The sequence below is a fragment of the Benincasa hispida genome, unplaced genomic scaffold, assembly GCF_009727055.1.
Source record: "Benincasa hispida cultivar B227 unplaced genomic scaffold, ASM972705v1 Contig664, whole genome shotgun sequence".
Classification (NCBI taxonomy): domain Eukaryota; kingdom Viridiplantae; phylum Streptophyta; class Magnoliopsida; order Cucurbitales; family Cucurbitaceae; genus Benincasa; species Benincasa hispida.
In genome coordinates this window covers 14,722-26,843 of record NW_024065011.1, presented here as the reverse complement: position 1 = coordinate 26,843, position 12,122 = coordinate 14,722, and the positions used below count along the sequence as shown (strand labels likewise).

Below are 12,122 nucleotides of genomic sequence, written 5' to 3'. Positions count from 1 at the left end.
TTGACGACTCATTGAGTGCACGAATGATCTTGACTGAATCAGATTCAACAGTGAGGGGTTGCTTCATAAATCCTGCCATTTAGGAAAAACATAATAATCTCACTTTGATGATCTCACCTTCAAATGCTTTGATTGGCCAACCCTAATTAAAACGCTTAAACCCGGTGCAGATAGGAGAACTCTAAAAGTCATGAATCACCCACTCCAAACCACCAAAATTATTTTCACTGCACCATGAGGCATTAACATTAAGCTTTCAGCAACCATCGGGAGGGGAACCAACAATCCTGACTCACACAACTCTCAAATCTCACTGGCACAGATAAATTAGTATTGACTTCCTCCAATATCAATTTTGTAACATTCTTAAATCAACTTTATTTCATCAACAAATTCTCGAGTAATTTTGTATTCATATAATAGGATCTAATATCACATTAATCAATATGAAAGAAAACTAAAAGAAGCTTTAGCATAATTCAAAATTACTAGGAGATTGAGGTTCTTGATCATAGATATTTTTATATAACACCTGCATCAAAGATTCAATTTGTTAGTGTTCAATTTAAATTTAAACGAGCTATGTGTTCGTCACCTGTGGAAAGACAGAGTCAGATCGTCCAATCACGAGTGAAAGATTTTGTCCGTACGTTGAAAGCTTCTATACGATTACATGTGTATCTAGTGCAGTGGCTTGCAAACAGACAAAGCAACCAAGGCTTTAAACACTCGCTTTGCTTTATTTACGTCTTCCTCTCCCACTTGGTGGTTAGAGTTAATTGAATATCTAAAGAAACTAACCAGGCCTATATAAATTGACATTAGTTAGCCAATATCGAACTCAAAAACAAAAAAAATTAATAGATAAACAAAACATTAGTTGGTCAAATTGCTCGCACTTTACAAATTGTATTTTAATCAACCAATCGACATTAATTTTTATATGCATTTTTGTAGTAATAATAAGATCACTTGCACGTTGCACCTAATTTTTAATAAATAATTCTCAACCAATTACCTTTTTAAATCATATGATTTTTGTAACTTTTCCATGAACAGCTCTACAGCCACCCTTTCACAAAAAATTATTAAACATTCATTCTACAATTGAACCTTCACTAATTACAAGTCCATGGGCTGGAATTAAAGACGTTAATGATGCTAATTACAAGTCAAGGAGGTCACCAATTGAAGACGTTAATGACCGCTGAAGCAAAGATAACCATGAAATCAAAGAGAAAATCCATGGGCTCGCATGGCAATGATCTTTTCTTTTCTTTTTTTAATTTTTTTTAAAAGAAAGTGTAGAAACTAGAAATGAGAGAGAGACTGATTTGTATATTACAAGAGAAAATTAGGACATGGAGGAGAAACAAGAAGAACACACACAAAGGGACACACCCTTAAATTTCATATTGAAGTAATTGATTCAAACCCTTCACTTTCATATATAGGCTAGGCTTAGTTAGGAATTGTTGTAGCTTTTTAAAAATACCTGCTTGTCAATTTATGCTTCTACAAAAACATCAAATGTTTGTCAATCCACAAACAAACAAAAAAAAAAAACAGTCATGGTGTTTGTAAGTTGATACAAAATTGTAGTGTAAAGGTTAGTATAGTGACCCAAAATAGACCAACTATTTTAAATTATATAGGTTTCATATAATAGTTAACATAAATTTTTCCATTACATAAAATTTGTACAAATATATTTCTTAGTATATAAATTACAATAATTATATTTTTTCTTAATTATTTTAAATTATTATTGGGAGGAAATAGGCAAAGGAAAAAGAGTTGAAATATTATGTGAGAGAGCCGAGAACTAAGGGAGCGAAATAATACAAGTACGAAAGGAATTAAAAAAAGGTTTGGGTCCATTTTTTATATTAAATCTCTAAATGAAGATTTCTTTTAAATTTTATTTTTATTACAAAACTGTCTGGAAACGGTAATCCTTATTATTTCTCATCTATTATTACATCTCAAAGAGATGCCTTTTCCTTTTCTTTAAACTGGCTTTATTTAAAATTTCTATAGGTAAAGAAGAGTGGTTAATACGAAGTATCAAATGAGTTTAAACCCAGAAGAAAAAAATACGACACAATATTTGGAAGAAATGAGTCCCAAACTCAAAAAAAAATAAATTAGAAAACTTAACCAACCAGAAAAATAATAAAATAAAATCATATAGTGAGAAAGCCCTTGAGTTTAAGTGCTAGTATGGAACATGTAGTTTAGCTAATTACTGAATTGTACACAAAAGATATGTAACTGCAGATAGAGACTTGGCATGAAAAAAAAAAAAAAAAGGAAATAATGATGGAAAGAAAATTGTTTTTTGATTGTATTCTAGGAATCTGAATCACAAAGACTACAGTTGAGAGATTTGATAATATCAAAGAATGAGAATAATTTTGATATAAATTTAAAAAAAATTTTAAAAAATAGTTTCCAAACACTTTGAAATCAATTATTACAAAATCATAATTCGTACTTGTCACCACAATTTAATACGAGCTTAGTGACCCTTAAGATTTAAAAACTTTTAATGATCCAGATGCATTACATAAGAAAATCCTATCAAAGTGAAGTATCATCAATTTTCTTAATAAGATTCTTTTAAATGAAACAAATTTTCATTAAAAAACAATTTGGTCTCCATCAATTAATCCAAATTGATACAAGATAAAGGCCTCACACACAACAGAAAATAAGTCGAATAAACAAATTATAACAGAAAGAAAAAGAGAACTTAAAAAAAATTCCACAACCAAACATAACATCAGAGATACTAGTTCCGAAAAGATCACCAATGAGGTAATGTTTAAGAACTACCGGCCTAAGCCCACAAAAATAGGCCAACATATCAAGAATAGACCGAGTAAGTAAGTGAATAGAGATCCTATTTTATGCACGACACGATGGGATGTAAATTTCTAGTTCCCCCAAGAAAGAAACCAACCAAGGTAATAATATAATAAGTGACTTTCTATGTGATATTTTTTAGTTTCCAACAGTAGTGAGATGTTAAGCTTTTACAAATACTTAATAGCGCTTCTCCCAAACCAAATACATTAAATACAATACAGTGATATATATATACCTGATTTGAGGAATTTGATTTGGTCCTTTTGTCAAGAGAACCACCCCAATTTTAAAGAGATACGTGCAATTAGTGTTACCTTTATAAATAATAAACAAGAAACAAGAAATTTAAATATTGTTACCAAAATAAAATTGTACTACGTGTTGAAAGATAGTTTTCAAAAACTCTATAACATAAACTGACGGAGAAAAAGACGATTATGATCAAATAAATATGAAGATCCCTGAATCAAGCCGAAGATAGTTAGTCAACGCATATTCACCTCATACTTATGGAAACTCATGTTCCATAATAAGATAGTTTTGTGTGCCAATTGTATCTATTTTGTAGGATTTATGTGCTGCCAATGTTGCCCCTGATTATAAGGATACCCTTGTTGAACTGAAAAGGGTCCTGGAAACAATTGCTTTCCAAAGATCGGAATTAAACAATAGAATACAAGGTGCCTCTCATTTAATTAACTCCTCTTTGATATAAAGCCATTATTTCAATATGGCACTCTTCTCTCTGCTTGCATATCAATGTAGATAATAAACAATTTAATTATAATGTTTCGAATTAATCTCAAGACATTTATGCTTTCATCAAAAAGGTTGAACATCATTTATATTTTTCTTCCTTCCTGCTTGAGAGTATGGTATTTGCATGGGTAATTTAATAATAAGGTTGCATTTTCAATAATCACTATTTTGCAATTAAAAACAAACTCAACCTTACAGTACCCCAATCGTATTCAGGTCCCACCTCAGAAATCCTTGTGACTTGCATCATGAACAATCCTCCATTGGCTTGTGCTAGAACACAAAAAAAGATTACTCAAAAGAAGGCCAAGGAGCATGAGTATTAAATACAAAGTTATAAGTGAACTTTTTAATCTCCACATTTGAGTATATTTAGTCAATTCCCAATTTCTGTATTTGTCACTACTACTAGGACTTTTAAGTTTGAGAATTCTATTTTGGAGACGAAAATACCCACGGAATTAAATAGTCATATCTCTCTTTCTTTGCCCTATAGCACCTATGAATCATATAAAGCACAATAGCCCTTCCTAAACAGCTAAGTCAAATCAAAAGAATTGATAAAGATAAATAAAATAAGTCAAAAAATTAAAGATCAGTTAGTTTCCAAGAAATCAAGGAACGGAAAAGTTCATAAACTCAAGTGTGACATAATATGACCAAAGGGACTATTCAAATATTTTGTCTAAATACTCAATTGTATATTAGTAGTCTGGGATTTAGATGAATAGAAATTTCTAATGCCAAGATTTAGAGTTAATTGTGGATTAATCACTCCAAAATTTAATATAGGCACTGAGTGTAAAGGATACATCAACATTATTATCATTAATATATTTAGTTGTGTATCACATCTACTCCAAAACTTGAAAATTTGGAAGATAAAGATAAAATGATTGCAACCTAGCAGAAAAATTACATGATTAACTAACCAAATACAACGTGTGCGGCGTAAGACAATTTTTTATATGTTTAAAACGAACACCCCACTAATGATCACGCGCGCAACCCTTAAGTGACCAGGTTACTGAACTAATATTTTCGAATATTTTATCTTTAATGACATTTAGCCATAAGAACTGAAAATCATGATACATGATAGTATCAAATTTTTAACAAAGGGGCAAACACAAAGAGAGAGCGATAATAAGAAAGCATGTATCACTTCTGAAATGATAAGATGAACAAATTGAGATGAAGAATATAGATTGACGAAAGAATTTATAACTTATCAGATGATATGGAAAGAGAACATATGGAGAAGAGTGGTAGAAGAAAAACATATAATAAATAAGAAAGAAAAGAAGAAAGGAAAGACAAGAAGAGAGAAATCAAGTGAAATACCATAAGATAGGAGAGAGAGAGAGAACTAGCCCTTCGTTTCCCCAACAAAGAGTTCTTTGACGATTTCCGATTCCTTCTTTTCAAGTCCGCTTCTCTTCGCCATTCGAAGTACTACCTCTACCTTCCCTTTCGAGAACATACCAGGGCGTCCACTCTTTTTCCAATAATATAAAAGTAATACCATGAAAGCTTCGTCTTGATTTTGCGACCGGCACTTACAAAGCACATACTGACAAATATAACCCAACACAAAATTAGACATTACAATGAACCCTCAACATATTCCCTGAATAAATCTATGGTAAGGATGGAGACTACAAAGAAGTATAGGATTATCTCACTTCCAAATCAATATGGGATTTTTGACCAGATGAGACTTAAATTAAAGATTATTCTTATCCAAACTCTGAAACATAGGTATTGATTTTCAATAATTTGGTTTGTGGTAAGATACTATATTCCATATAACCTTGTCCATTCTTTTTTTAGAGTCTTGATAGCTTGCATAGATGTATAGGGTAGGATTCTGGATCCTGACCGTCTTCTATCTCCATGACCAAATGGAGCGGCGTGAATTATAAGACTAGAAAGGAGATTAAAGGAAATGTAATTTGCTTTAGAAAGAGATCATATTACCATCTAGTTCCACCATTGCCTTCTTGATCATAGGCTTGAACTTACATGCCAAACGAATTCTGCCTTTAGAAAGATATCATCAAATGATAAATATTAAACTAGACTTCATGAAAATGTTCTATCAATCCAAAACCTTTCCAAATTGTTAAGAGAAAAGAAAGACAAAAAACATGATGATACTCCACTTTTGTCCTTATTTTTCTGATCTTATATGCACCTTGACTAGTCTTTATAGTATTGTGTTAGTAGGTCAAATGAGCATTCTGAAGAAATTCCAGTTAAGTAAACCCGTGCTGACGAATAACCAACCTGCAATCCCGAAGGATGCCTCCTATATTCGAGTAACATTATTTCCAGTAGGAATTGAACCTACGAATTCGCCAATTGGACCTTTGATTAATTAACAGTTCTTTTTTTTATTGACCTCTAGTAAGATACTTAGATACTCAAAAAAAGAAAAAAATAAACTTTAAGTTTCATCAACTAGAAAACTGTTGTCTTTTTAATATAGATTGGGGAGTTTTTTTTTTCATCTTTCATTTTCTTTTCTTTTAGTGAACTCCATTGTTCTAATTTTGGCTAGATTATTGATACTCTGTTTGTCATTTCCCTTCTTATTCCCCATAAAAAATATTCTAGAAAAAAAATTATTTGCTATTCAAGAAAACATGAGAAAAGGAATGCACGTTTTCATGAAGAAATCATACCGTGTCTCCTCTCCACGTCCATTAACGAAGTCAATGCAGTTCCGCCAGCCATCCAATCTTCAACTGGAGCAGCCAAATTTCCTACATGGTATGCATAACTAACTTACAGGTAATAGAAACGAAGAAAAAATCTATGGAGGAAACTGATAACAAGAAAAAGAATGGAAGGTTAAAAGGTTAGAGACTAAAATGATCAGAAGGTACAGGCAGTGGGACAGACAGACTGATGATATTGGTCCAGTTTTTCCACTCTGGAGGAAAGCTCCAATAGTGTAACCCAAAACATAGCAATAAGTTGAATCAAAGTTCGTGGGTAAACCACACATCCCTTCGTACCTATAAGTCAAAAGAAGAAATAAATAGAGATAACACACAGAGTACTAACCAGTAAAGTACAATTTTTTTCATATCATTTTGTGGCCATTCGCTCGTACCATTTGTAAGTTTACATTTGAAAGTTAATTAGCTGTAAGCCTAACCCATCACTTGATTGGCCATTTTCTTTACGAGTTCATAATGGAAGTCTAGATACTTGGTAACCTGCTAATTATCAAATATGAATTTAAAAGATCTTAATGCATTTACCAACATGCATGTTTTTTAGATCTCAACTGATTTGCCTACTACCCAAGTGCTAAATATAATATGTGTTATCACTAAATTATTAAACAAGAGCGTTTAAGTAAAACAGCAAAAGTTCAAGCACGAATAGAATAAGTACCAGAAGAAATGTGACTACCCCTTGAATTGGCCACCCATTATATGCACCTTTTTGCCTTCTCTTTCCCAACTCAGTTTCATGGAAAGACATGTATAAAACAAAAAGAAAAAACAATTACCTTGACATTGTCGTGTGGATGTCTTTCAAGCAACAATTGTTCTTGGATTTCTTGTGGGAAAAATTCAAAAAGGTGATGAGATTGAATAGTAAGTTTCTTTTTCTATATCCTATCCTCATCTATAATATCATGGGCAAGAATTTCATTGACTTACGAAATAAGATGTTCCACATGTAGAAAGTGGGTTATAAATGATATCAGTTCAAGAATGACATATTGATCCCGAGAATTTTGGATTTAGTGGATAGTGAGCATACAACCAAAAGAAATAAACAGAATTAGTTACAATAACAAGAGAGATACCTCCAGAATGAAGTCCATCAGACCCTTGGGAATAAGTACAACACCATAATTAATAACCAAGTTCAGAACGTTTACTAATTACATCGACAATGTATTCTGTAACGTTTTTCAAGGTAAGCTTCTTAGCCGCAACTTGCAAAACACATTGTAAATTCGATGTACCCTATAAACTAAAGCTCTATTAATAAATGAGTCAACATTCAAAACACATTAATTTTTGTCTAGAAATTTTTTCGCCTGCATATATTCAAAACCAATAAATCTCCATTAATCAACTACAACTAGGTGGTAGAGAACAATTTTTTCAAAGCTGACAAAAAAGGCATCCGGTATCACTTAGGCAATTGAATATGATATGTGATGTCAATACTTAGTTCCATTGCACCATATTAAAAGTTTCAACCAAATTCCATGAATCCTTTGTTTATCACAAATTTTCATCTTTACCCTTAAGTCTTGTTTGATATTTACCATTCCATGTAAAAATGCAAGAAGATGAAATTCTAAAACAGGATATATTAACTGACTCAACATTTTTCAATTTTCATGGTTACATGAGAGTATCTATTGCAGAGATTATTAGTTATTACTGAGACAAAATCTAATCCTCAAAGAGAATAAACAACCTTAACCTTAGGGTTGCATGTGGAGGTAAATGCCCTTCTTGACAAAGATTTCTATCTGGTAAAGCATGTGGAGATAAATGTCCTCCTTGACAAAGATTTCTATCTTAAGTAGTTTAAATAAAGCAGCTACCTTTTCTCCAATAATAGTAATATTTAGATGAGTTGGCAAAGCACACTCCAGTGTGATGTGAGAAGCAGCACGACCCATAAGTTGTCCAACTGTTGATATATGTACACTTGCCATATGATAATAAACTTGAAACTTGAGTGAGAAAGAAAAAGGTATTAACATCACAACATCACAACAATGAAAAAGTACAATCTCACATTAAGTAGATCAAATAGAGAAAGTTAATAAAATTAAATAGAGAGAAGTGCTCTGTTTTTTTACAGATGAAGCAACAAGATGAGCTTTATTATTGATATTATTTATTTATTTATAAATATATATTTTTAAAAAAGTGGACATATATGAACTTGAAATACTGGTAATATCAATAATTCAATTATTATGAAAATGTCAACACATCAGAACTATTTTTAGTTTCAATTTCATTAAGCAAAATGCTTATAGTGGTAATATTTTCCTATAGATCGAGCATCAACCATCACATTATCAATCATTTCTGAATATATCTGCATAAACATCAACAGAGCCTATTAAGAGTCTCATCTCATGAATGCGACATTCCATTTTTTCCTTGAATTCTTGAAAAAACTACTTCAACTTTGCAACAGTCACCAAAGTTGAGTCCAAACGAAATATGAATTCTAAAGTAGTTATGAAGAAAAATGAGCACCTTGCATGTTTCAAATCCAAAACTTGTGGAGACCCCTTTGCATTTGAGATCACCATAAATAGTTTTTGGGCAACCAATCACTCGGGTTTTCAAACTCTTACTCCTAATTTGTAAACAACAAAAATAAGGGGAAAATAAATAACAGAGTCTTTGCACACAAAAATAATTGTACCATAGAGTAGTTAATTACTTAACCTTATATTTCTGCAATAAAGATAACATATAATAGCTTATCCATATATGACCATGAGAGTGAGAAAGAGAGAGCAAAAAGGAGGGAGGCAATAAACAAATTTCATAGTTCTGAAAAATACCTAAAGTTTTCAGCGAGGAGACAGGCATTTATGTTGGAATCATCTCCACCATTTACAACAAGGCCATCCAGATCAAGTTTCTGAGCAGTTTCTTCAGCTTGCTTAAACTGAAAATAGAACCGAACTGTCAATTAATGCCTTGACTACAACTAAGATGTCTCAAAATGAAAATGGAAGAAAGAGTTTCACCTAATTGGAGTTTCAATCTTATCCCTCCCACTGCATATCATATCAAAACCACCCTGATAAAAGAAAAATGCATTTAAATCGAGAATTGCATTCAAATGGCAATCACTTTGCATCAGGACTGCACATATTAACACTAACAATTCTAACAAGTGAAAGCTAGAAATCCCTTCATGAAAATTAACCTTATTGCGATATGGATAGATAAATTATGCAGTCAGTTCTACATATTTACATTTCATGATCCCTACAGGACCACCCTTGAAATCATACAACGTGCTTCCTTTTGCATGAACCTGTAGGTAATCTTCACCAAAATCGTAGAAGCTGCTAATTAGCCACGACTTGAATAAAGAAACGAACATTTATTCTTGATTTATAAATGTGGACACAATGAGATCCCTTACCAAATAGTCCAGAAATCGCATTATGCCCTCTCAGTGCTTGGCCACCAAACTAGACAACTTCAATCTTCAATTTCTTATTCATCTGCACCGAATTGGAATCACTTGGCACTATGATTACCGATGGTTGGCCAAAAAGACCAGGAAACAGCTTCGCAATCTGACTACACGCGTATATAACACACAACTCAAACACTCTAAATTCTTAAGAAGTAGAAACTGGCCTCAAAACGCATTCAGTAAAACTCAAGTTCCAAAGAAAAGCGAGATTTACAATCATCAGCAAAACATAGTAAAAGAACATACAAAACTCAATGCATGTCATTACTCTTCCTTCGAGACATCAATTAACTCAGTTACCAAATAGAGTACAAAACAAAACACTTTATGAAGGCTAGAAACTCCAAAAACATAAGAGAAAGTAAATGATCTATGGATAATAATCACTCGGATTGCTGGCGGCGGAGGTAGGAGGACCATTGAGGATTTTGAAGGGGTTTTTGAGAACAGAGGGAAAAGGGAAAGGTTGATCGATACGGTGGGCTTGGACTTCGCTATACACAGTAGAAACACAACCGATCTCTAGCGGAGAAGATGCAATGATGGGGGAAACATCCACATTAGCGATGAAAGGCGGAGACATTGATAGGAGAGAAATGAAGATGAAAATGGGGAGATATGTAGAGAAATGAAAAAAGTGGAAAGTTGAGTGTTTGATAAGATAAGGTCAAGAAGATGAAGAACTACTTGCCTAGAATAAGAGAAAAGAGCTTGTGGATGAAATAGATCACACTCTAAGAAGGGATTTTGGTTCTCCCACTTGTTCCACTATGCATAAGCTCCATATGAGTCCCTGACGTGAGGATATGGCCAGCAAGAGACTAGAATTTTTATGACTAAAACAACGAGAGAGAGGGTTTCAATGCGAGGGAGAGATGGATTTGAATAGATTGTAAAGAAGAAAAGGGAATTTTCAAGTGTTACCTTAAAGATAAATCAAATTTCGTACATGCCAAGAGCGGGAGACTAAAAATTCATTTTCGCCCTTTCCCTTTAACCTTTTAATAGCTTTTTTGAATAAATGATATGCTTCAATACTATAAAAAGTAACATTTGGTGTAGTGAGAATGACTAAATCTTTAAGACGCAAAAAGTCTAACTTAATACGTTAATACTAATAGTCCAATCCAACATCATTTCAAAAGATAATCTAAACTCTATTTTATGATCAGTCTAAAAAGTTTTTTTCTCTTTTAAACTGTTCAAACAGTCCAAATAGATCAAAACTCCAAACAATCCAAATATTATTTTATGACCAATCAAAAGAGTCCAAATATTTTCTTTAAAAAAAAAAAACCAACTACATCCCAAATCTTCAGTCTAACTTATAATATTAAACTACAAAAGAAAAAAAATATTCAAATCATATACAAAACAAACTTCACATACTAGATCTACCAAATTTTCAACCAAAATAGATCAAATCTCTAATTTTTTATGCACTCATTTAAATAAAATACTAGATCTATGAAGCACAATCTCATATATTGAAATAAAAACATTACCTATGGTTAGCAGCGACAGGAAGAACGGTGCACGATAATAGGCGGGAAATAGCGGTTGTGAGAGAGAGGCAGAAAGAAAGGAAGGTTTGAGATGGGGAAGAAAGTGAAGGGAGAAGATCGCGGATGGCTTTTGGGACCTGACCAGACCTATATGCATGAAGAAGAATATATATCTCTGGTCATATTCTTGTGTAACTTATATTGTCCCCTTCATAGTGGTTCTTCAGTCATGCTAGCCATTTTCTTGCTTGAACTGTACACATTCAAAGAGGGGACAAGCTAAACAAGCAAGCCATCAAAGTTTATAAAGTCAAAAGTTCGGAAGAACTTTTAGGTTTCCTTGTGACTAACTTAGCACACTTCTAGTGGTAGCCATTGGGCTAAATCTCCAAAAAGAGCCACTCAGTTGGGTGTCGGGTACACGATTTAGGAGAGTCGTGGACCCAGTCTATGATTACCTTTTCAACGTTGCATACGTAATAAAAGATGAAAATACACCATGTTATTGTAAAATAGAAGTGCATAATGAAACACGGATATGGAAAAATTATAATATAATAATAAATACATATAATATATAATAGAAATAAATGACAAAAGAATATAAAATAAAACAGTGAAATTATGAAAATTTCTCCACTAATTTTCCAATCTTTTTGGATTTCTCATCAATCTTCACCACCTTACAAAATCCATAAAATGACCACTATTTTGGAGAAGAATTGGCAAGTAGGAGGTGGAATTAGTTAGACACTAAGGATGTGTACT

General features: G+C 32.6%; 1 protein-coding gene across 1 annotated transcript; it reads right to left on the bottom strand.

Moving 5' to 3' along the window:
- Positions 1–8,640: 8,640 nt before the first annotated feature.
- On the bottom strand, positions 8,641–10,432 carry LOC120069908 (pyrophosphate--fructose 6-phosphate 1-phosphotransferase subunit beta-like). Its single transcript, XM_039021741.1, has 7 exons — positions 10,237–10,432; positions 9,911–9,993; positions 9,637–9,729; positions 9,200–9,306; positions 9,081–9,089; positions 8,886–8,988; positions 8,641–8,721 (listed from the first exon to the last, which is right to left on the bottom strand). Exons 1-7 carry the CDS (start codon positions 10,430–10,432, stop codon positions 8,641–8,643), a joined length of 672 nt encoding a protein of 223 aa, XP_038877669.1.
- Positions 10,433–12,122: the final 1,690 nt, after the last annotated feature.